Source organism: Drosophila serrata, unplaced genomic scaffold (assembly GCF_035046125.1).
Source record: "Drosophila serrata isolate PLE 108 unplaced genomic scaffold, ASM3504612v1 contig_8, whole genome shotgun sequence".
In the NCBI taxonomy this organism is placed as follows: domain Eukaryota; kingdom Metazoa; phylum Arthropoda; class Insecta; order Diptera; family Drosophilidae; genus Drosophila; species Drosophila serrata.
Window position 1 is genome coordinate 3,679 of NW_028256906.1, and position 27,740 is coordinate 31,418.

Below are 27,740 nucleotides of genomic sequence, written 5' to 3' on the forward strand. Positions count from 1 at the left end.
GAAGATAACTCACGGAAATGCAAATCAGGCGACGGGCGTCCCAGGGGGCGTGCCAGAAGCCACACAATAGATCCAACTGAAAGCAGGGGAGAGAGCTCATTAAAAGAACCCTTACCAATCGAGGCTTGCCTCTGATATAACTGGCCTCTATAATCACACATATATTGGGAAAGATGGCCAGCCGTCGGACTATGTCGATGCTATTGTTGGGCAGTCTAATTAGTGGCTGGCCAAAAGCCTCTTTGGGGGCCACCAGCAGCAATGGAAGCTACAGCTACAGCAGCGGGGGCAACACTAGCACCAATAGCTTCACATTTCCCTCGGAATTCTCGGATCACAATGCCAACGATTCCATGGAATATGATGCCGAGAGTGTGGCCCTTGAGCGCATCGTCTCCACAATAGTTCCGGTATTCTTTGGCATTATCGGATTTGCCGGACTCCTGGGCAACGGACTGGTTATACTAGGTAAGTGCACTTACAGAAAAACCGTAGCATAATTACTATAAATGCACACACAGAAAGGGATTTAAGCAGGGCTAGAGCAGGGTTGAGAAGGAGAGGACTGAGAGCTGAGTAAACCTTGAATAGTTACGGGATTACAATTTATAGGGAAAACTCATCTTAAATATAATAAAAATAGAACAAAGCATATGGTAATATAATTCCTGGTTCCTAATTTTTCCAGTTTTTGTGAATTATAAACCCATTTTCGCTCGGTGTAAGGCTGTACTCACAACACTTTCATTAGCAACCTCTTGCAAATTATGCGTAATAATTGCAAATGAAGCCTGAACAGGAGCAGGAGAAGTGGAAAAAAGGGGCATAAAAATATAAGAACAACCTGCAGAAGGAGCTGAGCATTCAACTGAAAGCTAATTGATTTTTTATATCCCATTAAGGTACGTCGAGGGAAATGGAGAGAGGTGTAAGTGTGACTGTGAGTATGAGTGTGAGTGGGTGAAGTGTCCTTGTCTGGCTTGATGGGATCATTAAGATAGCACTTATGCAGGCATTGCACAAATTTAATAACTTTTGCTACCAAAAACCAGTTGGAAAAAAGATACATTAAGTTATAAGTAAGAATAAACCAACCAAATATTTATAAATTTAGTTAAGTCCAAACGAAACTTTAAAGAAAATAGAAAATCAATCACAACGTTTAAGTATTAACAAATTAACATGGTTAATTTATTATTAAATATTTAATACACTTATTTATTAATCAATCTTGTTTTTCTCCAAGTCCGGACTCTTCCCACAGACTTGTAGACTTTGTCACTTTTTAATTGAATTTGAACCTTTTTCCTGCCCCAAAAAGTAGGCAATAGAAAACTGTGCAATGCGGTTAAGAGAACTGAAGGATTTTACCTCGAAGCACTTAAGCTGATGTGTGTCCTGTGGATGTGTGTGTATTCTTAGAGGTGTATCTGTGTGTGTCCTATCATCAGCAAAGCCTAGAAAATCTCAACAGGCAAACTCACTTTGCATGCAACCTTTTTCTGCTTCTTTAACATTTTTTGTTGTTCTTCCTTGTTGCAATGTTGCAACGTGTTGGTGTAAAATTCTCAGAGGTGTAAATGCTGCTCACGCCCCTTAGGTTGCTTTTTTTGCTATGCAGCAGAAAAAATAAAAGTCAAGAGCAGCAAAAAATGAAGGAGAAAAGTGGAAGAGCTCTGAGAAAGGCTAAAAATAATAACAATGAAAGGTAAAGATAAAATTTAACCCAAGACATCGGCATAAAGGTCGATATCACAGTATAAAATAATAAGACACCTCTTTGCAGTAAATTTAAATGAAAAGATAAATATAAAAATTAGATTTATGACTATAATAATAATAAAGAAAATTAAATGAATAAAAGTGCATATTTTATATGTTATCCTAAATAAAATATATATCAGACAAAGACTAATATTCAAACTCTTTGAAAGTTATCCAAGAAACAAATGAGTTGGCGAAAGACGTTGGGTAACAACAAACCCACTGAAAAGTGTTTTTCCTGTAAGTTTTCTCTGCTATGTCTCTCTGTCTCTTTCTCTGTCACTATCTATAGCATTTTCTTTGCCGACAGGCTGTGGAAAACTTTTATTAAAGTCGCAAGTGGCATCCTATTGCCCACACTTTCCCGAGCCTCCCTCTCAATTTTCCTTCAGATGGTACTGTGTGGGAAAACCACTTTGTCAGCTGCGTTGGTGACATTATGATAAATGATTTGCAAATGAACGTGTGGATTCTGTGGTAAATTATGAAGGCAAATATAAGAGGCACGACAGTGGTGATAGCGAAATTTCCTAGTTTGTAGAATGCAACACTGTGTTAACTAAATAAAAACCTATAAATTTTATGGTAAAACACAAAGCATTTTTAATTTTAAAGTTGTAGCTTATGGTTTATGGAAGAATATAAAGTCAAAATGGCATAGCTCAACTTAACTTTAAGAAACCCATTATTATCATCATATCTGACATTATTATCCTTCTCGTTCAATCATATTTGTCCAATATTTTATCTGAGGGATGCTGTGCACTTTGTGTGCACTTTATGGGAAGATAAGTCAATTTCTCACCACAAACACAACCGACACATTGATAGATGAAGGCAGGAAATTACATTTCAAATTAAATCGTTTTTATATTCTTGTTATCATTTAATCAAAATTGTTTAAACTTCTAATAGAGAATTGCTGTGATGCTTTTAATACAATTATTTAGAACAGAAAAGTTCTGGCAAAGTCTATTTGGTATTTGTTATACCCTTGCAGGGTATTATAACTTCAGTCAGAAGTTTGCAACGCAGTGAAGGAGTCATCTCCAACCATATAAAGTATATATATAGTTTGATTCAAAATCTACCTTCTAATCTAATCTAATCGGAATACTATATAATATAACTGCCACAAAAAAGGTTGTAAAATGTAGAGGATCAGTAAGTATCTTTCAACATTAAGTATCTATGATCAGTAATTTACTATAATCAGTAAGTACCTATGACTAGTAAGTATCTATGACCAGTAAGTAACTATGATCAGTAATAGTAAGGTTTATAAGATTTATAATTAACTATGAGAAGTAAGTATCTATGATCAGTAATTAACTATGAGCAGTAATTTACTCTGATTAGTAAGTATCTATGATGTGGACATCATCATTACAAATTGCTGTATCACTTTAAATTATAAATAAGTAATGGGTTCCATGGCAATAAGGGAATTAATGGTTGAATAAATGCATAGCTAGCACAGCTGTGTCTAGACAAAGACCTAATCATTCCTTAAGCATCTACATATATAAATAATATAAAACTCATGATTAAGACTTACCTCAGTGAAGGCCACGTCATTGTTTACTTCCTTCCTTCAATTAGGGTAATCACGGCATCTTCCTGGTTATCCAGATGTATTCCATTGGCCAGAGGACACGTCAGCGGTTGAAGGGTAATCATCAGATCACTGCCACTATCACTTTCGATGTTAACACTAGGTACCCCTAGGACAGACTGAGCTCGCGGCGATCGAAGTGCCTCTATTTATACTTCCCGAGTCAAGAGAACAGAGAAAGTGAGAGCGAGAGAGTGAGCGAGAGGCAGAGAAACGTACAGAGAAGGAGTTAACATAGCTCTGGAGATGTACAGTGGGAGTTGGACATTCCGAATAACAGAGTGATCGAGAGTGTGGAGAGAGGGAGGGAGGGAGGGCTGTTGAGCTGATGTTAGGAAATGTTGAAAGCTTCTGACTATAATTTTAATATTATATATATTTTATTAATATATGAATAATAAACTTTTCAATTGTAAATATCAGGTCCTACTGTTCATTCCTTACATGTATTGTTTTTAATAATTGCACTTATTTTTCCTTGCTCTAAGCTTATATTTTTATAAACAAACGCAAAACGGGGTTTTAAGTTAAATATTATTATAATGTAACAAAAGCTGGTGCCAAAGTCAGTTTTGAAGTCATCGAAAGAATAAGGAATCAATATCTTTGAACAATATATTATTAAATTGACTGTAAACATTTGTAGGTAACCCGAATACAAATTTGCTGAATCACTTTTAATTTTAATTAAGTAATGGGATCCAGAGCAATAAGAATATTAATTGGAAATTAAATGCATAGCTAGCACAGATGAATATAGACCATGGCCTGATCTCTCCTTTAGGATCAACACATATAAATAATATAATAGTCATGATTAAGACTTACCTCGGTGAAGGCCACGTCATTGTTTACTTCCTTCCTTCAATTAGGGTAATCATGGCATCGCAGATCCCTTCCTGGTTATCCAGATGTATTCTATTGGCCAGAGGACACGTCAGCGGTTGAAGGGTAATCATCAGATCACTGCCACTATCACTTTCGATGTTAACACTAGGTACCCCTAGGACAGACTGAGCTCGCGGCGATCGAAGTGCCTCTATTTATACTTCCCGAGTCAAGAGAACAGAGAAAGTGAGAGCGAGAGAGTAAGCGAGAGGCAGAGAAACATACAGAGAAGGAGTTAACATAGCTCTGGAGATGTACAGTGGGAGTTGGACATTCCGAATAACAGAGTGATCGAGAGTGATAGAGAGGGAGGGAGGGGGAGGGAGGGAGAAGGCTGTTGATGCAGATGTTAGGAAATGTTGAAAGCTTCTGACGATAATTTTAATATTATATTTATTTTATTAATATATGAATAATAAACTTTTCGATTGTGAATATCAGGTCCTACTGTTGATTCCTTACATGTATTTTTTTTAATAATTGCACTTATTTTTCCTTGCTCTAATCTTAAATGTTCATAAACAAATGCTAAAGCTGGTGCCAAAGTCAGTTTTGAAATTATCGAGAGAATAAGGAATCAATATCTTTGAACAATATATTATTAAATTAGGCTGTAAACATTTCTAGGTATCCCGAATACAAATTTGCTGAATCACTTTAAAATGTAATTAAGTAATGGGATCCAGATCAATAAGAATATTAATTGGGAAACAAATGCATAGCTAGCACAGATGAATCTAGACCATGGCCTGATCTCTCCTTTAGGATCAACACATATAAATAATATAATAGTTATGATTAAGACTTACCTCGGTGAAGGCCACGTCATTGTTTACTTCCTTCCTTCAATTAGGGTAATCATGGCATCGAAGATCCCTTCCTGGTTATCCAGATGCATTCCATTGGCCAGAGGACACGTCAGCGGTTGAAGGGTAATCATCAGATCACTGCCACTATCACTTTCGATGTTAACACTAGGTACCCCTAGGACAGACTGAGCTCGCGGCGATCGAAGTGCCTCTATTTATACTTCCCGAGTCAAGAGAACAGAGAAAGTGAGAGCGAGAGAGTAAGCGAGAGGCAGAGACAGCTACTGAGAAGGAGTTAACATAGCTCTGGAGATGTACAGTGGGAGTTGGACATTCCGAATAATAGAGTGATCGAGAGTGATAGAGAGGGAAGGAGAGGGAGGGCTGTTGATGCTAATGTTAGGAAATGTTGCAAGCTTCTGACTATAATTTTAATATTATATATATCTATTAATATATAAATAGTAAACTTTTCGATTGTGAATATCAGGTCCTACTGTTGATTCCTTACATGTAATGTTTTTAATAATTGCACTTATTTTTCCTTGTTCTAATCTTAAATGTTTATAAACAAATGCTAAAGCTGGTGCCAAAGTCAGTTTTGAAATTATCGAGAGAATAAGGAATCAATATCTTTGAACAATATATTATTAAATTAGGCTGTAAACATTTCTAGGTATCCCGAATACAAATTTGCTGAATCACTTTAAAATGTAATTAAGTAATGGGATCCAGATCAATAAGAATATTAATTGGGAAACAAATGCATAGCTAGCACAGATGAATCTAGACCATGGCCTGATCTCTCCTTTAGGATCAACACATATAAATAATATAATAGTTATGATTAAGACTTACCTCGGTGAAGGCCACGTCATTGTTTACTTCCTTCCTTCAATTAGGGTAATCATGGCATCGCAGATCCCTTCCTGGTTATCCAGATGTATTCCATTGGCCAGAGGACACGTCATTGATTGAAGGGTAATCATCAGATCACTGCCACTATCACTTTCGATGTTAACACTAGGTACCCCTAGGACAGACTGAGCTCGCGGCGATCGAAGTGCCTCTATTTATACTTCCCGAGTCAAGAGAACAGAGAAAGTGAGAGCGAGAGAGTAAGCGAGAGGCAGAGAAACATACAGAGAAGGAGTTAACATAGCTCTGGAGATGTACAGTGGGAGTTGGACATTCCGAATAACAGAGTGATCGAGAGTGATAGAGAGGGAGGGAGGGGGAGGGAGGGAGGGCTGTTGATGCTAATGTTAGGAAATGTTGCAAGCTTCTGACTATAATTTTAATATTATATATATTTTATTAATATAAAAATAAAAAACGTTTCGATTGTGAATATCACGCCCAACTGTTGGTTCAATCTTCAAAGGTATACAAACTTCGGCGTGCCGAAGTTAGCTTCCCTTCTTGTTTACATTTTTATTTTATAGCAAGGTATTTAATATATAAAACCTTTAAGAATTACCTCTAAACCTTAATGAGTAACTATTCTCAATATATTTATTCAACTCAATGCATAAATTTAATTCAAATTAATTTGGAAATTGATTGCATTTCCTCGAATTAACCTTATTTGTTGCGGTGTAAATAATCCGACAGGCAATTCCCTAGAAGTCAAATAAACAACACGATATTTTTGGCAAATGTATGCATAAGTTTTCCCAGCTCGAACACAAACTGTCAACACCAATTTGTGTAAATCCACCGCAGAAGCACAAATTCCCAGATCCGGAATCCAAATGCTTAATTATAATTTATGTTTCCACAATATTTTTGGTTGCTTGTCACTTTGATTTGCATTAGCCTTCGTCAGGCGGCGGGAAAACTTGGTGGAGTGTCCTGGAAAATTCGCTTATAAAATTGTAATTGCCAGACGAACAGAAACGTGACACAATTCCCAAGCACAATCCTTTTGTTCATCTTTCACTAAGGTTCAGCAGAAGAGAATTGCCTGATTTCAGTATAACAAACCGATTATTATCATATAAATAATTCAGAAGCATTTGAAGTAACAAAGGATAAAACACATCCTTTGTTCGAATGGTATAAATAATAATTGAGTTTAATGGGTGTAATGAATTAAATAACTTGCTCAAAATTTAAACAGCAAAATATTTAATAATATTATTAAAAGCATATTAGGCTGCAGGGTAATTTATAGTTTGGACAACTCCAACTTAATCCTGTTGCTAGTCCTTTTTCCAGTTGCTGTGCTGTGTCCTGGCAGGCCTGACAAATTCGACTTGGTCCCAAACCCCAAACATGTTTCACATTCGACACAGCCTTTTCCGTATTTTCCTCATCCTTTTGATTCAAAACTCGGACAGATGGAACCGCAGAATTAACTTAAACGAAAGCGTAATACGATTTCAAAGGTTCCTGCTACAAGGATACATAATGTCGAAAAAAGGAAGGATTGAAAATAGGCAGATGGAGATGTGAAAAATATTTTTCCAGCTGCCGTGGAAGCTTTGCATATTTTCCATTGATGCGGTTTTCAAGGAAATGTGTCCATAAGCTGTTTTCACGCCCTATTGTTGGTATTAGTTTTCGCTGGAAAATTCATTTCGCATTTCCAGCATCTTTCCTTGAATCGCAGGTAAACATAAACAATTATTTTGTTATTTATTTGTAAATATTTCATAACTGTTTTTGCATCTTAAGAGTCAGTTAAAATTCAATAGGAATTGTGAAAGGCAAATAATGCCACAAAGGTACATGGAATGTGAAAAACTCTTCTTGTTTTCCTATTTTTCTTTTTCCTATGCCCTTACCTGACTTATGCTACAATTTAGTCAGGGTATTCTTCAGTTTTCTCCTCCATTTTTTGCTTTGTTTGATAATTCCTGGAAAAATACAAACCCTTCAAGCAGCCACACATGCATGAGGTATGTCCTTGCACCTGTAAATCCTGTTATGTGTGTGCGTGTGTGTGTGTGCTGGATACACCTGCTCCTAACCGTGTGTAATAGACCAGCATTGAACACTTTATTATCGGAGACGGCCGAGCACTTCACTCCTTGGGATAAGCTTCAATCTTTCAAGAGCTTCACATATTTTCTACATTTTTTGTCATTTTCCTTGACGGTATAACACCACACCGAACCAAAAATTTCTATTTTAAAATATATATTAACAATAAATTGGAGAAAAATACCTTGATTTGGGATTTAAATTACAAAGCAAAGAAGACTCTTGGAATTAAGGGAAGCCCTTGTAATGTACCATACCCTTTCATTTCAAGCAACTTTCTTAAGAAAGATTTTTCTTATTTTGTGTAATTCCTTCAAGTGCATGATTTCTTTTCCCATACTGACAGCTGAAGGATGTTGCAGGCTGCACGTAGTTGCAATTTGCGGCAACACTTGCAGGTATTTTGTGAAGGAAAATACCTCCGTAAATACGTAAAAACGTACGCACAGAAATTGCAATGAAACGGCACTTAAGCAGCATATGGCCAGGACCTACATATGTATTTGTTGGCCAAATTTACACACAAATCCACAAGGCGTACACACATTTATTATCCTGCGTTGATAGTGATAAAATTTATAACCTGAATTGGGTACAGCGCCTAAAAGCAGGCAATACAAACACAAACACAAACATGGCCGCACACGCGGACAGACAACAATGCCCAAGTGGGCCACACACACAAACACACACAGACACTTCGAGTACACACACACACACACACACAGGCAATTGTGCGTGGGCAAAGAGGACATTCTCCATCCCCCTCGTTCTCTCTCTCTGTCTCTCTCTCTGCACACTCGTCATATTTATGCTTTTTTATGGGCCATGTACAATTTTATTGTTTTACTTTTCAATGCAATGTCTGTTGGGGGCTAACACACACACAGAACACACATGGAAATGGTTATACTATATATGTATATACATATATAAATATATATAGTCACATTTCGAGTCAAACTACTAGTTCTTAGTGGCAGGAAATGTATGATTTTAAATAGGAATTTAAATTGACATCAGTTTAGTATCCAAAACTAAGCATACTTTTAAAAGAAAGAAAATATGTTACAAATGAAAAAATAAATTATAAATATTATTAATAAAATCAAATAAAATAGTAAGCTTGCCTTTGGGGTAATCATAGTTTCTTTTCTTATTATCTGGTTATATATTTTTCAATCGCATTGTATAAGAAGTGAGATGTTGTGGGAAAAAGGGTGAAGGCCAAAGGACACGGGTGGCCAAGGAACCGAGCACAGCTTCGCTAGCTGAACAATGGCAGAGAAACAGGTACAAAAAATGCCAGACATCCGTTGTGTTCCAGCTTCAGGATATGCATAAGACCATTATGTTCCGGATAACAAAAACGACTAAGAAACACTATAATAAATATTTGTAATATACAACTTTAAAAACTAATATAAAGCAAGGCTTTTTGAGTCTAATTATATTTTTTATAATCTATTTCAAAATTTGTGTAGGTGTTAATGTTTCCAAACCTTGGAACATTCTATTCGTTCCACCTTCTTTATTATTCTCCCAAAGAAGGACAAAAGATGGTAGAGAGTATCACAAAAGTGCCAGCAAATAAAACCTAAAGGTGGAAGGCACGGATGTCCTTCCTCCTTCAACCCTTTGACATCTCCTTCATCCACGACACACACTTGTGGCACACTCTTGGTGACACATATGCGTCCATGATGGCCATATTGCCATGTGGCAACGCCCTCGCCCTCACAGTCCGGATTCTTAAGTTCCCTTACCAATAGTCCTTGGTAGGTAGATATCTTCATCCTCTGCCTGATGCAAATCCCATCAATAATCCAACAATGCAGCGGTGATAAAACGAACACAAAATAATAAAAAAGAAAGAAAATAGACGAAAAGAAATGAAAAGCGTGGAAGAGATTCTAAAAAAGAGTTTCTTGTCTACTCCACCTATGAAAAACTGTCACTTCCACTGCACTGTACAAAATATTTACTTTTCTCTACAAAAATATAGCTTATAAAGTATGTTATATATTCCTTTATATATATTTTAGTTCATAATTTAATTGGGTTATTTAATGTAAAACTTAAATAACTATTTAATGCAATTACATTCATTCATTTAAAATATTTATTTATTACGGTGTGATTGTCTGACAGCCTCCCTGATTGATTGATTCGCGTTTATTTATCAGTGGTAATGTTGTCCCAAATATATATCTAAATTTAATTTAATAAATAATGTAAATGGTAATTTTTTGATGCCGTCGCTATTGTTGTCCTTGTGAAAGGGTAAAGTACCCTTGTTAAGATGAAATATCAGTTTTATCTCTTTCAGAGGCCAAGTTACTTGGGTCTATTACAGGGTATGCCAGAGTTGCAGATGCTTAAAATTAATATTAAAAAGTTATCTTTTCGAATTAATATTAAAGAAAATTAACTTTTTTTACATTATAAATAGAACTGAATCTTCTTATAACCAAGTAGACCCTGGAAAATATCCTTCGTTCTTCTTGATTTCCCAGGACTTTCCACTGATTTCTGCTTGCAGACATTAAAATTGTGTTTGTATAGGCTGGCAAATGATGCAAATAAAGGAAAGGAAAGCGAAACAGATATAATGAAGCCTGGCAGAAGTCTGAAGATTGCCGAGAAAAGGACAATGGACAGTGGACAAAGGCTCTGTCCGGTTTGGTTCGGTCCCTTGTAACCGGATATTCATGTGCCAAAACAGGATGCTTCTCTACCTCTCTGCCTCTCTGTTTGCTGTGTATTAAATTTTAAATTAATTGCCATAGTTAAGAGGCAGCAACTGTACGGGATTTTCCTGGCAACTGCAAGGCCCAAAATTCCTATATTCCTGCATGGCAATCATTTATGCACTTAATGACCCAAGGACTAAGCAGGAAAGGAACCTAGGGCCGCCTTTAATTGGATCATAAAACAAAAGCCTTGCCAAATATCGGAGTAGCTCTTAGTCTGTAATACTGTACATTTTAATTGTGAATAAAATTCAATGGAATTAAAATTATGCCACTGATATTTCTGAGTTAATGAGCAATGGTTTTAATTGTCGTAAGAATGGTTAAATTTTTATAGAAAAGATTGTGATCTTTAAAGGGTCTTTCAATTATTTTTGTTTGTATGGCAAGAAATCACAGTATTTAGGGTTAATTAATGATAACTTAGACACTTTCTAAAAATTGTAAGCAAGCACCTTATTAAAATTCAAAAACTCTTTACTTTTTGGTATTAAATTAGGTTCAGATTACGTATACGCCATGTGGAAATATATAAAAAGACGAATAAATATGATGCAGTTATATAAATTTATATGTTAAAATAACATATAGAAATGAGCCGAAACATTTTCAAAGAAATTAAAAACAAACGCCGTTTTTAAATACAAAAACTCTTTTCTTTTTGCTACTGAACAATGCTCAGATTACGTATACGCCATGTGGAAATATATAAAAACGAGAATATAATGTATTTATATAAGTATATATGTTAAAATAATATATATCAATGAGCTTAAATACTTTTTAAAAAATTACACATTGTTATTAGCAAAAACTCTTTACTTTTTGCTACTAAATAAGGTTCAGATTACGTATACGCCATGTGGAACCCATCACACACTTGTGAAGTGCATCAATTACAGGCTAAAATAAGGAGGCGAGAAGAGGACAAACAGGATCAGGCAAAGGAGTACTGACGATGCCAGAGGAAATGGGCAGGCATTAGAGTGACATTAAAGTTCAATAAAAGTGAATTTATGCCCCTCAGATGCGAGTGAACAGGAAATCCTGTCTAGGACACACCCACACACTGGCAACACATGCATGCCTGATTATTTGTTTATATGTAATCTGCCTCAGTCAGGACTCCTATTTTTTTGTAAGCATTAAATAAGAGGCGTTTTTGTTGGGATGGAAGAGGCACTTTATACCTTTGGCCCATAAATTATGCCACTCTTTATTATTTTGTAAAATGCCAGCTAGACAAGAGGCGGAGAGAAACAAAAACTGGCACACTTTGTTCTTTAATGGTGGGGAAAAAGTTAATGTCCCAACAAAAATGCAGATTTCCTTTTTGAACCCTTTTTTGCAGTACTCTTTGTGTGTGTGAATATTGCGGCCACAAAAAGTTGGTTAACCACAGGGAACAAATGATTTTTTAGTCGCATTTCTTTATTTTTCTATAATTGATAAAATAAAACCAGACTTAATGTTGGCAAATGGGCCATATTTAAAACAAAAGAAACCCTTTAAATTACTAACGAAGTGGAAAAAATCGATAATTAAAGACGTAGTAGTAATATCTTAAAACCTAGACTAATCATCATAAATGTAGAGTTCCCTAGGTTAAATGGTTTTATTATTTATTTAAGTATTTGTATTATGCATTTTATGAATTTAAGCTAAAGTTAAGCAATCCAGACAAACAGGAAACTGGAAACAAATGCCAAAGTGGCAACAATTGGCCAACAATCTGTTGCCAAAAAACTATTCTACCGGCTGACTGATGCAATAAACATCGAAAGCCCCAAGATAACATTTTGGCAAGGGTTAAAATGGGTTGCCGGTGAATATATACTATCTATATGTACAGAAATAGGTATCCTTTTTATCTGTATTGTTATTGTTTCTGAATATATACTATCTATATGTACAGAAATATGTATCCTTTTTATATGTATTGTTATTTATTTATTGTTATTATTGTTGCCATTCCCATTGATATTCCTTTTCATATTCCTGCCGCTGTTTATTACTCCATTGCTTTTTGTTCGTTCTGCCTATTTCCTAGGGTCTTGCTCTTTTTGTTTACCTTGAAACATCCTGTGCTAAATATATATTTGAAACGGAAATTGATTTGCGGCCTCACCTGGCTGTAAGTACTTTTGCACTCTTAAAAAAAAGGGAAAGAAAATAAGAAGCAAGTTCACAAATGAGGGAAATAAGGTCCACATTTCTCTCCTTTTTGGGTGTTATAATTTTAGTCAAAAGTTGAAGGAATCATTTCCGACCCTATAAATCATATATATTCTTGATCAGCATCAAAAGCTGAATCGATCTAGCTATGTCCGGTAGAAAATAAACATTTTCAAATTTTTTCAAATTTTTATAAGGGGTTACATCGTTAAAATTCACACAAAAAATTCTAAAAATTTTAATTTTTTTTAAATACTAAATTGAGTATGCAGACTTGTTAATCTAATAAAAACTAACATAGAAACGTTTTCCGAACAGAAATTGATTCATTTTTGGCTTAGTTATGATATTTTTAAGCGTTGCCTTGCCAATAAAAATAGACTTAAAGAATGCATTAATTAATGCTTTTTTAACTTAGTTATGATCAATTTTTTGCAAGGGTATATAAAATATTCTTTACCGAAATTAACTTCCTTTCTTGTTTTATTTTTACACTAATAGTTTCTTTTTTTGATTTTTTCTTAAACTTGAACATATTTGATTTAAGTGTGCCTCAGGACAATTCCTATTTCCGTTGACTGTGGCACCTGAATTTCCCCCATTTCACCTCTCAATTTTTCACTTTCTTCTTAAATGATTGCTAACTTTTAGAGTTTAAACCTTCCTTTGGCTTCGTGGCCAACATCAATCCATTGGCATCAACTCATGGCATCTTTTTCTGGACCAAAATAACATTTTGTTGCAGGACAACTTCTTTCTTCTACTTTTTTCTACATATATTTTTGTTCCCTCTGTTCCTTTGTGACGAGCGACATAAATTGTTGGCTAATTGCAAGTGGACAAGAAAAATAAAATATATAAAAAGAAGACAGAGAAGGTGGATAAGGCTAAGGGTAAGGGTCAGGGAAAGCTCGAATACAGAGGGTCAAAAAGTGAAAGCAGAAAGCGGCAACAATGGCAGACTCCTGTTTTACTTGTATTTTCCTTGCTTGACTTTTTACAGCTCTTAAACACTGAAAAGAAATATTTGAGTTCCAAGAAATTATACTTGAAACTTAGCATAAAACTATTCATAATAAAAATATAAAGAAATATAGGTTACATATCCCTTCTTATATTATTATATTATACCAAATATTATGGATATTTTGTAATTGTTCAATACTTTCTCTCAGTACACACACACCACTAGTACAACCAGTAGAAAAGTCCTCGTTGTTTGCTGCCTTTTGTCCGCGTAATTGAGGGAAAAGAAAAACTTGTAGGGCCAAAACCAAGAATGGAGGTTTTCCAGGGGACAAGGAAAAGCTTTAAAAAAGGGCAGGAGGAGCCTGATAGAATAGAGGTAGAAAATGGGGGTCAAAATAGTACAAAGCAGTAAGTAAAAGCAAGTATTGTCATGGCAGCAAGATCCTTAACATGAGGAATTCCTTAGAGTTTCCAGCTCACTCAAGCAATGTTCATACATTGATATATATTAAATATATATTTTATACTATATTATATTTAAATTGAATATTCTTCCAGTGGTTGTGGCCAACCAACAGATGCGTTCAACCACCAACTTGCTGATTATTAACCTGGCCGTCTCGGACATCCTGTTCGTCATCTTCTGCGTACCCTTCACGGCCACCGACTATGTCCTGCCGGAGTGGCCATTCGGCAATGTTTGGTGCAAGTTCGTCCAGTACATGATTGTGGTCACCTGCCACTGCAGGTAAGTTAGGATATATCGCATTATATAGTATATTAAATTATAGCCACACCTAATCACTACGAACCTGCAGTGTCTACACACTGGTACTGATGTCCTTTGATCGCTTCCTGGCCGTGGTCCATCCCGTGACGAGCATGTCCTTGCGAACCGAGCGCAATGCCACCCTGTAAGTGCTCCATATCTATACACTTCCCGAAAAAATGCAGAATAATTTAACAAGTATGTCTGATTGCTGCAAATAATTTGAGAAAAGATTAGACAGTATATACCTTAGATGCCTTTGAATTCGGTTATCAAAATTTGTTCTTTAATATCAAAAATATAGCTATAACTGTAACCCAACAATTTTTCTGCAAGTGGAACAGCTCCTTTCCCATATCCTTCCCCATATCATCTAGAGTAATTGCATCAATTTGTCCTTTATAATTAGTTTGCCTTGCTTGCCAACCTGTGACCTCTGCCTTTGAGCCAAAGATAGCACATTTAAGTCTTGCATACCTCAAGTCTTCAAGGAAATCAACCTCAATGAAAGCCTTTTCGTCCTGCAGCCTTAAAAAAGTTTCCATCAAATTTTATGACACATTTTTTAAGGTCATCTAAGAGTAACTTTTCAGAAATTAAAACCCACAAAAACTGTCGAGCAATCTTTTTGAATTTGTTCTTGTCCAAGTACAAAGTTTCTTGACTAAAAAACTTATCCGGTGGGTTAAGAAATTTATAAAATTTAATGAAACTTAAAAGCAGAAAAAATACTCAAGGAAATATTCAAGCTTCTCTTAACTATGTTTTATAAAGATATATATTATTTATTTGCTGAGCCATCATGTGTGCCTGGATAACAATCGTCACCACCGCCATTCCAGTGGCTCTTTCGCATTCGGTGCGAATTTATCAGTATCATGGAAATGCCGGGACAGCTTGCGTCTTTTCCACAGAGGAGGAAGTGTGGAGTCTGGTCGGTTTTCAGGTAAGTTTCAAGTCGACTTTCATATTACTTTACCAGCGAATCCAGCCCAGTTTATACATTCCCTTCGAAATGTGTGGACAACTTGTAGGGACATGTGAAATACTAGGAAACCCAAATACCTGGAAAAGTAGTCATAGAAAAAATGTGAGAAAGTATTTTAACCAGGAAAGTAGGCGACACAATAGTATTCATTCATACAACACTTCTACATCTAAATACATACATTTGGGCGATCATTTCCCTTGAACGGGCCTTGAGCTGGGGGACCTCTCAATCCTCCCTCTTCGAGGCCAGTTCATTGGATTCCACATTCCATGCTAGACACCATCCTGTTGGACACCATCGGAGTATTCACTTGGCTGAGCTTGCTCTTGTATCACCCAAACGATGTCCTTCATGTCGTCCAGAGGCAGGTCGGGTGAGAGTTTCAAGAAGATTGGCACATTTTGGTTTTTGCTCCAGATTCGACCGCGTAACAGGTAAACTTTTCAATCGGTTCCTTTAGCTCCTACTTACTCTGCATTTAGAGGAGGTCTTTGGTATTGGGTCTCCTCTCATTGATAACAAGGTAATCAGCCACGGGACCGAACATTCGCACACCCTGCATATGGTGTTAGGGGGATTTGTTTCGACCCAGATTGACCCCCAGTATGCCATTGAAGATCTCCTTGCTGTGGTGATTGAGCAGCTCCTGGAGCACCACCTGGTGACTACCTCTGTTAAACCCATACCGGTTGATGATGGCTCGATCCTTGGATAAACGAAAAACCCTACACTTTGGATTGCCTTCCTTGGGATGGATGGATGTGATGGTTCCTACCTTGATGGAGCTGAATCCCAACTTGTGAAGTCTCCTCTCGTATTGCTAAGCAGCTGGCCAAAGAACGGTGTGTGCAGGTTTATGTCATCTTGGTACTGGGACACCGAACACATGCAGTTCTTCCAGGCAAGCAAATCCAGATGGAGACTGATTTCTGCCAGCAGCAACCGTATGCCTGGCTGGCTTCACAAATGTTGAAGGACATCTGAATCTGGTCCTTGTACGTTTTTGAAGGTCAGCCACTACGGCAGCTGCTTCGGCTGTAAGGATGCACAGGGAACGCTGGAAATTCACCCGGAATAATGTCTACAAAATTACTACAAAAAAACAAACACTGATTGCATTCTTCATGTGATCCTGATCCATAATAATTATCGATGCCTATCAATAACAACTACTACCAAGGGAACGCTATGAAATATACACAAATGTACTTTACTCAAAGACGAATATATTTTGTAAAAGATACAATTTAGGAAAACACTATTATAATGTAAAATGAAAGCTTATTTTGTGCCAACTGTCCTACTATAATATATATTAAAACTGTTTATATAATCCTTAAAATTTCAAGTCAATTCATAATCTCAATCATTTTCACACGAAGAGAGGGTAATGGCTCCTCATTAAGTTCTCAAACTCCTGCGGCAATTTCATTCATTTCGCTGAGTGTCTGAAGAGACTCCTCGTTTATGGACAAATCCCAGGAGCAATTTTTTGGGTCAGGCGGAGTATTAAGAGTACTTGCCCCTTGGAAGGCCTTCCCCCAACATTTATCACATGGCACACACTTCAGTTTATGGCTTTTTATTAGCATCCGCATAAAGTTTGAACGGAGGGGGGAAAATAACAACAAAATGTAAAAAAAAAGAAGAAGTTTCTCTCTCAAGTTGGGCAACTTTTATTTATGACAATTGTGTTGTTAAATTTCATGGCCAGTCCATGGACTATGTGTATCTATCGATTCTGTGTATATTTTTTATTTTCATAACCATCCAAAAAAGGTATCTTTATAGTCTCTCAACTAAAGATATTAGGATATACTAAAGTTTGACCTCGTTTTGGGTCATTGGTATCTTTAAATCACTTCAAAATTCGGAATTTACCAAAGAAACACAATAATAACTTACACTTTTATTTTCTTTATAATTATTATGATTATTATGATTATCCATCGAAAATTCAATGTTCTTTAATAATTTAAATGTTGGACTTGTAAAGCATTTAAATGAGTTATGCTGAAATACACCTTCATAATTACCAACTAAAGCAGCTTTATTAACCACAGATCAGCCCCAGGACTTCCCTTCGTATTCGAATACAGATATGGATCTGTTGATGTGTCAGGATGGATTATGTCACTCCTTCTCGACGCGTTGTCCTTGCCTTGTTCGGTGTCGATAACAAACGACGTGTTCATTGGCCATGGACGGATAATCCCAACAAAGTGATTTCGATGCCATGACTGTCATGCATTCGCAGCGCCTTTTCCGCCCCCAGAATATGAATGCGAAGGGCGTGGCAACGATTATTAACAATTGCAGAATGTCCTCCCGATGAACCACACTTTCCACCTTTTCCGTTTCATTGCCTTTATTTGGCGGCTCAGAAATGATGTAATATATTATTTTGACTTGCACCTTTGTGCATATTTCGATCTGCTGTGTGTGTGTTTTATTGTTTTTATTGCCTGCTTTCCACGTTTTCCACTTTTCCGGCAGGAGGGAATCCCCTTAATCATTTACACTTGGCTGATGGCAGCCACCCAACCGCAGGCGCAATCAAAGAAAAATCGAATCCCCTCGAAAGTTGAGGCACCAAATGAATTTTAGGCCTGAAGCTGGACGAGAAGGTACCACTTGGACCGCAATTCCTCAGTTTAAAAATATTTTAAATACCAAAACTCTGGCAGCTCTTGAAAGTTTAAAAAAAGGCCAATGGTCTTAACAATGCAGAAGGTCGGCTTGAACCGTAAATTTACTGCGAATAATAAAGTTATTTTCCAGTGAATTGGCTTAAAAGCTATAGTTAAACATTAAATACAAATTGATTGAAGCTTTCATTCATTTTACATTACCTTTTTAAACAAAATTCTTTAGGCAGTGGGTTCTAAATGTAATTAAAAATATATTTAAAATATATATAAATTTATTTTTAGTTCAAACTAAAATACAATCAATATCCTTTTAGTAGAAATATGCTTAAGGATTCATTAGTTAATTTTATGAATAAACCCCAAGCAAATCTCTCCCCAAAAAAAGGATAAATAGTTTGGCACAAGCATGTGAATTTTTCCTCATTATCTTTTTACAGACCTATTTCAAGGCTATATATGTATACATATATGCAAACTATATTCATTCGTGTCTCTCAGGACTATGGGTGAGCGGCAGCTGTTGAAGTGAAGAGGATGCAATGGATATCCCTTTTCCATAGATACAAATGGAAGGATAGTTTCGGGAGGGGCCTTGAGAGGTGTCTGGCACTCATTTCTGGTATCTGGTCAGCATTACGGGTCAGCGATTTTCACAATTTTCATGCAAAAAACAAAAAACAAAAGCCGCTGCTGACATGGCAGCAGATGGCAGAGGAAAAGACCTTCGACCGGACAGAGAAAATGATAAGCAGCAAAGTTATTATGATGGTGGCAAAGGGAATAACTGCCCAGCATTAACTATGTATGAATATATTTCAATTAAAGTTGGTTATAATACGAAATATTTAATGGAAATTTAAAAAGAATATAAATACTTTACAAAACAATTTAATTTGCTGAAATAGACCACTGAATAGGCAACCTACCTTCGATAAACACAATCATATATTATATAAAATATAATCTTAATCTTCTTTACTCTAATTTATTTTAAACGATTTCCTTAGATTTTCTTTGTACACTGGAACTTTAAATATTCTAAAACATGTTCCCTAGTTTTAAGAATTTCTAGGATTTAAGAATTCCTTTTTCACTAACAAATGAATTCATAATCAGGTATCCTCATATATATTTCTTTTTTTCCAGGTCTCATTCTTTTTGTCATCGTATGTGGCACCTTTGACGCTGATTTGCTTCCTTTACATCGGAATGCTGGCTCGTCTGTGGAAAAGTGCTCCAGGCTGCAAACCTTCTGCCGAGTCACGGTTAGTAAAAAAAAAAAACGAAAATAAATATATATAGAAACAGAAATTAAGTATACGCACTGTGTACCCGAGGGAGGAACATTTTCCTGGCACCTGCTGCTATTGATTCTCCTTCTGTTTCTGCTCGTGTGGACCATGATTCATTTCTCTTTATTAGGCTGGTAAAGGAAAACTCATGGGGTTTTCCTCATGCATTTTTAAGTAGTCGAGGGGTCAACGAAACTGAAAGGCATCGTCAGTACAAATTTGAGGGAGACTCCATTGAAGAAATCGGGTGAAGTCCAGAAAACAAGCAGTCCAGGATATGAAATGGGAAAAGATCATAATCATTATTTTCTTTCAATATTTTCTATCAAGATTTTATCTTTAAATGTTTTCTATCTAAATAAACTACCTTAAATTTAACTTTACAGAAAACTAGGAAAACAGGAAACTTTCCCTTACGTGCTTAGGATAACCGACCATTAATTTCAAGTTAAACTTTTATTAACTTTAAACTTTAAACTTTAAACCTCCTTTCGCATAAACTCAATTGCAATGCTTAAAGTCTGAGCTTGGGAATACTTTTAATTTAGTTTGGCAAACTTTGGTTTCGTCGAAAATGAAGTACTTTTAAATTCTACTTAATCATTTTCCCTCAAAGTCTTTGGAGAGGTTTTAGTTCTTAAAGAAATAATCTAAATAAAATGCCAAGGAAGTAAAATTAAGTAAACATTTGGGTTAATGTTAAATAGTTTCCTGAAATGTATTATTAAGCTGAATAATTTTAGAATTTTTAAATGCAATAAAACCAATTTAAACAGATTTCCCTAAAATGCCAATCTATTTGCAGATTTCACATAACTTTTTAAATAAATAAATAAAATTCGAAACTGAAAATGAAAATAAATAGAAGAGGACATAAAACAAATGGTATGAAATTAGTTTTCGAACAGATTTAATGTGCACATATTTACTGAGAGTGACAATCATATATTTCACACACTATCCAGAATCTATATATCCATATATATCAGTATATATTTATGGATGTAAATATTTGATAGGGATTGGATATAGGCTGCGTTTCAAACTTGAATGGAAATGAAGTTGCAATATGCACGCAAAGTTCATAAATCAAAGAGCAAGGATTTGCAGCATAATTTATATTCAATGCATATAGTACAAACATATATTTGAATAACCACAACTATGAACTATCTTTATATATTTTCCTGACTAACTTTATGGATTGTTTTTCTTTTTTTTTCTTTTTTTTGCAGCAAGGGAAAGCGACGCGTCACCCGAATGGTTGTTGTTGTCGTTCTGGCATTTGCCATTTGTTGGCTGCCAATTCATGTAAGTATAAAGTTAATGTAATGAGTTATGTTAAAATTATGAGTTAAACTGTTGTTTAGGTTGTCATAGGTATAAATTTATAATTACCTATTACATTTTCTGAATATAAATATATATATATATCTTCTTCACTGCGTTTCGAGCTTCTAACTAAAATTATAATACCGTTTTTAGTCGATATTTGGATATTTTTATATGACAATTTTTTCAGCAAATCAAAACTTAAAAAACTCATAATTAAGCCAAAAATGCATTAATTTGCATTCGGAAAGCTGTTCTGTTCTAGTTTTCAATAGTTTAACAAATCTGCATAGTCAAATTTTATTTTAAAACTATTTCAATTTTTGTCGATTTTTCAATATGCTAACAATGAAAAAACAGCTTAAAAAAATAGAAAACAATTTTTCAAAAATTTGTTTCTCTGTTTTATACCTAGAAAGATTTGCCTGTTTATGCTGATCAAGAATATATATGATTTATGGGGTCGGAAATGACTCCTTCACTACGTTTCGAGCTTCTGACTAAAATTATAATACCGTTTTTTAGTCGATAATTCGATATATATATACATTTAATATATATATTCTATTTACTTAAAGTTTTACTTACATTTCAAGAGGCTTCACTTGGCAGCCAGCAACAGCTGCCTTTGAATGTGCTGGCAAACAGTGGCGATAAATTGACATTTCCGTTTCCGGTCAATAGCAATTTATTTTCTGAAATGTTTAATAAGCCAGCAAAAGGACGAACAGCAGCTGCTGCAATTGCTGAGGCTCCTTGCTTCTTTTGCATCCTTCAAAAGTATTTGCACAAAATCAATGTGCTCGCAAATTACAAACGAAATTACAATTACACAATCAGACACTTACTTGATGTGCAGAAGAAGAGCAGAATTGCATTTATCAATGCCAGTATATGGCAAGCATCCAAAAGACATGTATATTTAAATGAGAAGGCTATATTTTGTTATTCATATATATCTTATTGGAACATTAATTGATATATATTTGTACATTAATATATGCAATATATCAAAAAGATCCTTTACTTTATAATAATTATAGTACCCTGCAGGGGTATTTAATGAAGTGAGCATCTTCCTGGGGGTCGAAGGACAATAACTATCACTAATCACTAGAGATGTAGACAGCGGGGAGGCCACGGACAGACTGAGGGCAGAGCGACAGCAGTGCCTCTATTTATACTCTCCAAGTAAAGAGAAAAGAGAAAGTGAGAGCGAGCAAGCAGCAGGTATCTCTAGAGATGGGCAGAGAGAGTTTGAGAGAAAGAGAGATTTCTCCAGATACACAGAGAGAGACGTACTGAATACAATAGAGGTAAAGAGCTTGAGAGGGAGAGAGAGAGAGACAGGGAGAAAATGGGAGCTCGAGTAAAAGAGGGGCAGGGACAATTTTGGAGCAAACATTTTTACTATTATTCCCATGATTTTCTTCATGTTATTTCTTACCCATTTTCGTGATAGGTAATTCTTGTGCTGAAGGCTTTGGATCTTTATGGGGCAAGTCATCTGTCGGTCATCATCCAGATCATTTCACATGTGGTGGCCTACACTAATTCCTGCATCAATCCGATACTCTACGCCTTCCTGTCCGACAACTTCCGCAAGGCTTTCCGAAAGGTGACGGCAATTCTTCTTTTCCAATTTATTTTTAGGTAAAATGTTTTTAAATAATTATTATCCAGGTGGTTTGGTGTGGTAGCCCACCGCCTCTGATGACCAATCAACAGATGACCAAGACGACGCGAACTGCAACCGGCAACGGAACGTCCAATATTGATATGCTCTAAGGATATATGTTTAAATGTGTTTGGGCTTTAAGGTTCAAAAATTATAAAGCTTGTTAAGTTTTCTTGGTAATAAAAATGGTTTATTAACTTTTAACAAAATGTGAAACATTATTTGTACGGATTATGCAAGGTGATCCCAAGTAACTATGAGATAGACTCTATTAAATGGATTTAAGTTGCAATTAGTTTTTATTTTATGTTAAGCTATAGCTCTTAAACCGATTTATAACTTTATTATTCGCAGTAATTTTTCGGAATAAGCCTAGACCGTTGGCCTTTTGAACAACTTTTGAGAGCTGCCTGAGTTCTGCTATTTAAAATATTTTTAAATTGAGGAATTGCGGTCCAATTGGTACCTTCTCTTCCTTTTTGGAATATCCAATAAGCTTCAGGCCTAAAATTCATTTGGTGCCTCAACTTTCGAGGGGATTCTGTTTTTTCTTTGATTGCGCCTGCGGTTGGGTGGCTGCCATCAGCCAAGTGTAAATGATTAAGGTGATTCCCTCCTGCCGGAAAAGTGGAAAACGTGGAAAAGCGGAAAGCAGGCAATAAAAACAATAAAACACACATACAGCAGATCGAAATATGCACAAAGGTGCAAAAAAAAAGTCAAAATAATATATTACATCAGTTGTGAGCCGCCATATAAAGGCAATGAAACGGAAAAGGTGGAAAGTGTGGTTCATCGGGAGGACATTCCGCAATTGTTAATAATCGTTGCCACGCCCTTCGCATTCATATTCTGGGGGCGGAAGAGGCGCTGCGAATGCCTGACAGTCATGGCATCGAAATCACTTTGTTGGGATTATCCGTCCATGGCCAATGAACACGTCGTTTGTTATCGACACCGAACAAGGCAAGGACAACGCGTCGAGAAGGAGTGACATAATCCATCCTGACACATCAACATATCCATATCTGTATTCGAATACGAAGGGAAGTCCTGGGGCTTCATATTAATAAAGCTGCTTCAGTTGGTAATTATGAAGGTGAATTTCAGCATAACTCATTTAAATGCTGTACGAATCAAACATTTTAATTATTTTCGGAATAAGAAACCATTAAATAACGTTGAATTTTCAATGGATAAAGATATCAATAAGCTAAAACGAGATCAAGCTCTAGTCCATTTGACAATACAATCGTCATAAATAAAAGTGGCCCAACTTGAGAGAGAAACTTCTTCTTTTCTGTTACATTTTGTTGTTATTTATTCCCCAGTTTAAACTTTATGCGAATGCTAATAAAAAGGCATAAACTGAAGTGTGTGCCAAGTGATAAATGGCAGAGGAAGACCTTCCAAGGGGCAAGTACTCTTAATACTCCGCCTGACCCAAAAAATTGCTCCTGGGATTTGTCCATAAATGCGACGTCTCTTTAGACACTCAGCGAAATGAATGAAATTGCCGCAGGATCTGACAGCTGGATGAGGACCCATTACCCTCTGCTAATATTTGGAAAGACATGGTCCTATTTAAAAAAAATTAAATAAGTCACTATGCTTCCGGTAAGCATTTAGCATAATGAATACTTTTGTGTAGCCCACTTCCTGGTTTAAATAACTCCTTTCCTTTTCCAGTTCCATCACATTTATTCGCACTTTGGTATATTTGTATGACTTTTTTACGATGATAACCATTGGGTCGTTAGTTTCGTTGTTCGATTTGCTTTGACAGCTAAGTTTGATCAATTTTTACTTGCTTACTATTCAAGGTTATATATAAATATATACGACCTTAGAACATGCATAAAAATTTCCCTAAATCATATTTGAAGTTGAATTTTCTATGCTCTTTCTAGAACACAAGAAAATAAATAATTATAAAGAACAAATTAAAACTTCATATTCTATATTAATTAAATGCAAGCTGCCATGCAAATATATTTTCATTTGAGCAATTAAAGCAATTGTCCCTGAATTGGATACCATTAAAGTCTGAACTTGAAGTCCTTTAAACAGCAACCACACTTTGTTCTTTCGCCAAAGTTGTGACTTACCTTTCCTGTTTGCCAAAGCAATTGTGATTTATGTGAGAGCAAAGAGGGGAAAGTGCGGAAAAGTGGGAAAATCGTGACATTGTCGGAGAATCGGAGCAGGAAAATAGGAATGGAGGCGACTACCGAGTGTCACCGAACTTCACCACGGTTGCAAATTAGTCCATGAACGACTTAGGGAGTCACTCACTCACTCAGTCGGTATGTCAGCAAGTCTTTTAAATGACTACACTGAGCAAAAAGAGTGCCCATCTAAGAACGATACTTAAAATAATTTTATAAAAATGTTCCCATATGTTTAATTAGATTTTCTAGAAGATTGAAATATTATTTTAGGGATATTTAGACTTAAAGTAGAACATTTTATTTTTCTAAGCTCTATAAGTTTTCACCTTATTTTCCCAGTGTCTTGGTTACTCAGGGCGTCCCTCATTTGTTCTGTAAATGGAAATAGACGAGAAAGCTCATTCATTCCCATCCAGTTCCCAACCCACAACTGCGGCTTCCTGTGTAACATCCTTCCGCCATGAAATTAGTCTCTACCAGGACATGGGCGTACTTCTCACCAAGGGAAAGGGGATTGAGTAGAAGGCTGCCGAATTGATTAATAGACAAAAGTTCGAGTAATAAACATGGCAATCTCGGGGCAAATATGAGCTCCTTGGGAAACGGAACGGAACACCCATAGATAAGGTTGATCTTCTGCTAGATGGGAAGCATAATGATGATGGAATTGTGTTCTCACCTCCCGAAAGGGGGAAAATAATTGCAAAATATGGCCCTGGATGTTCTCCGCCGTCCATGGCTCACGAAAGGGACAGGACCAAGGACTCTCTTTGCAAATCAGAATGCAATGTGTGTGCGCAATGGCTTAATCCTGTCAACTCCTCCCAGGCATTATGTTCACTGGACTTGGAAAAGGCATTGTGTTCATCACTGGAAAGCTTGGAAAAGCTAAAACTTCTATACTCTTTGTCTAATTTTAAATCGATCATAAATTAGTCAAAAATGCATTAAACTCAATACGGAAAGCGTTCTTATGTAATTTTTTCTTATATTAATAAATCTGCATACTCAATTTAAAGTTAAAAAATAATTAAAATTTTTATAAAATTTTGTGAAAATTTTAACGATGTAACCCCTTATAAAATTTTGAAAAAAAATTCAAAAATTTAATTTTCAACCAGACATTGCTAGATCAATTCAGCTGTCGATGCTGATCAAGAATATATATGATTTATAGGGTCGGAAATAATTCCTTCACTGTCAAAAAAAACTTTTAGCTAAAATTATAATACTCTGCAAGGGTACAAAAATTGCTTATTTTCTTTGAGTGAAAAAGCAAATACAGCCAGGTGAGGCCGCAAATCAATTTGCCTTTCAAATATATATTTAGTACAGGATGTTTCTAGGTAAACAAAAAGAGCAAGCCCCTCGGAAATAGGCAGCACGAACAATGGCAAATGGAGTAATAAACAGGAATAGGAACAGAAATGGTAATGTGAACAATAAATACACAAAGTCATTTGGCATGCATATGAAATGGATACATATTTCTATATATATATATATATTTAGAATAAATATTTGGTTCACCTGCAGACCCATTTAAACCCTTTCCAAAGGTTATCTTGGGGCAGTTTCCCATAAACATGAAGGTAACGAAGATGCCGCACTTCAGGGAGGTGTTGATCATGGCCAACAAAGGTTCGTCCTAGGCTGTAGGTGGTGCCTTATCTTCATCCATTCCATCTCCCATTGTGTCACTCCTGTAGGCGCGATAGGTGTTCATCTCGTCGGGAAAAGTCTTGAACAGTTCGAACAGCAGATGTGACTTGAACTTCTGGAAGGCCTCGACAGTGCCCTTGACCTCCTCGTTCTTGGCCTGTGTCTTCAACAGAACGTCCTTGGTATACAGATGGGGATTCTTGTTTTTGTCAATGTAGTCATAGCACACCTCGAGGGGCACATAAACGTCCGCCACCTGGGCACGAAGCTTATTAAGATCCCGGAGGCCGCCTATCATGCCATTGCTGCAACGTAAAAGAGATATTTGATTAATAACAAGAAAAATTAAGAAATATAAACAAATAATATCTAGTTTTTTTATACATCTTCTGGTTGAGAACGACCTGTGTCCGGGGTTGAAAGTCGCGGACGATGAGTTCAATTTGTCGCACGTTCTCGATGAACAGCTCCAGGTGCGACTGTAGATTTTTCATTGGAGATGAGTCCGCGTTTTTAGATGGATCAGGCTTCTGGTTCATCGGTGGAGCAGACTCCGGGTTTTTCAGTGGAGAAGGCACGGAGTTTCTAGGTGGAGCAGACTCGGGTTTTCTTGGTGAAGCAAACACCGGGTTTTCCAGTGTATCATACACGGATTTTCTTGGTGAAGCAAACACCGGGTTTTCCAGTGGAGCAGACACGTGTTTTCTTGGTGAAGCAGACACGGGGTTTCTTGGTGAAGCAAACACCGGGTTTTCCAGTGGAGCAGACACGAGTTTTCTAGGTGGAGCAGACCCGGGATTTCTTGGTGAAGCAAACACCGGGTTTTCCAGTGGAGCAGACACGAGTTTTCTAGGTGGAGCAGACCCGGGATTTCTTGATGAAGCAAACACCGGGTTTTCCAGTGGAGCAGACACGAGTTTTCTAGGTGGAGCAGACACGGGGTTTCTTGGTGAAGCAAACACCGGGTTTTCCAGTGGAGCAGACACGAGTTTTCTAGGTGGAGCAGACCCGGGATTTCTTGGTGAAGCAAACACCGGGTTTTCCAGTGGAGCAGACACGAGTTTTCTAGGTGGAGCAGACCCGGGATTTCTTGATGAAGCAAACACCGGGTTTTCCAGTGGAGCAGACACGAGTTTTCTTGGTGAAGCAGACACGGGGTTTCTTGGTGAAGCAAACACCGGGTTTTCCAGTGGAGCAGACACGAGTTTTCTAGGTGGAACAGACCCGGGATTT

At 36.4% G+C, this 27,740-nt stretch overlaps 2 protein-coding genes and 1 pseudogene across 3 annotated transcripts; 1 reads left to right on the top strand and 2 right to left on the bottom strand.

Moving 5' to 3' along the window:
* On the top strand, positions 1–22,883 carry LOC147645118 (allatostatin-A receptor-like). The gene is given in 8 exon segments (XM_086825928.1): positions 1–468; positions 14,520–14,709; positions 14,780–14,875; positions 15,505–15,676; positions 19,519–19,637; positions 20,900–20,975; positions 22,459–22,614; positions 22,680–22,883. Coding segments are annotated over 8 exon segments (1,209 nt in total). The 5' UTR covers positions 1–173; the 3' UTR covers positions 22,785–22,883.
* On the bottom strand, positions 15,869–16,862 carry LOC110184443 (dihydroorotate dehydrogenase (quinone), mitochondrial pseudogene; annotated as a pseudogene).
* LOC110184436 (mediator of RNA polymerase II transcription subunit 10-like) lies at positions 22,332–27,706 on the bottom strand. 2 transcript variants are annotated; one of them, XM_086825920.1, is made up of 2 exons: positions 26,912–27,706; positions 22,332–26,812 (listed from the first exon to the last, which is right to left on the bottom strand). In XM_086825920.1, exon 2 carries the CDS (start codon positions 26,803–26,805, stop codon positions 26,494–26,496), a length of 312 nt encoding a protein of 103 aa, XP_086682046.1. In that variant the 5' UTR covers positions 26,806–26,812; positions 26,912–27,706; the 3' UTR covers positions 22,332–26,493. The 2 variants fall into 2 exon arrangements, with proteins under 2 accessions (XP_086682046.1, XP_020808634.2); XM_020952975.2 differs by having other exon boundaries at positions 26,892–27,706.
* Positions 27,707–27,740: the final 34 nt, after the last annotated feature.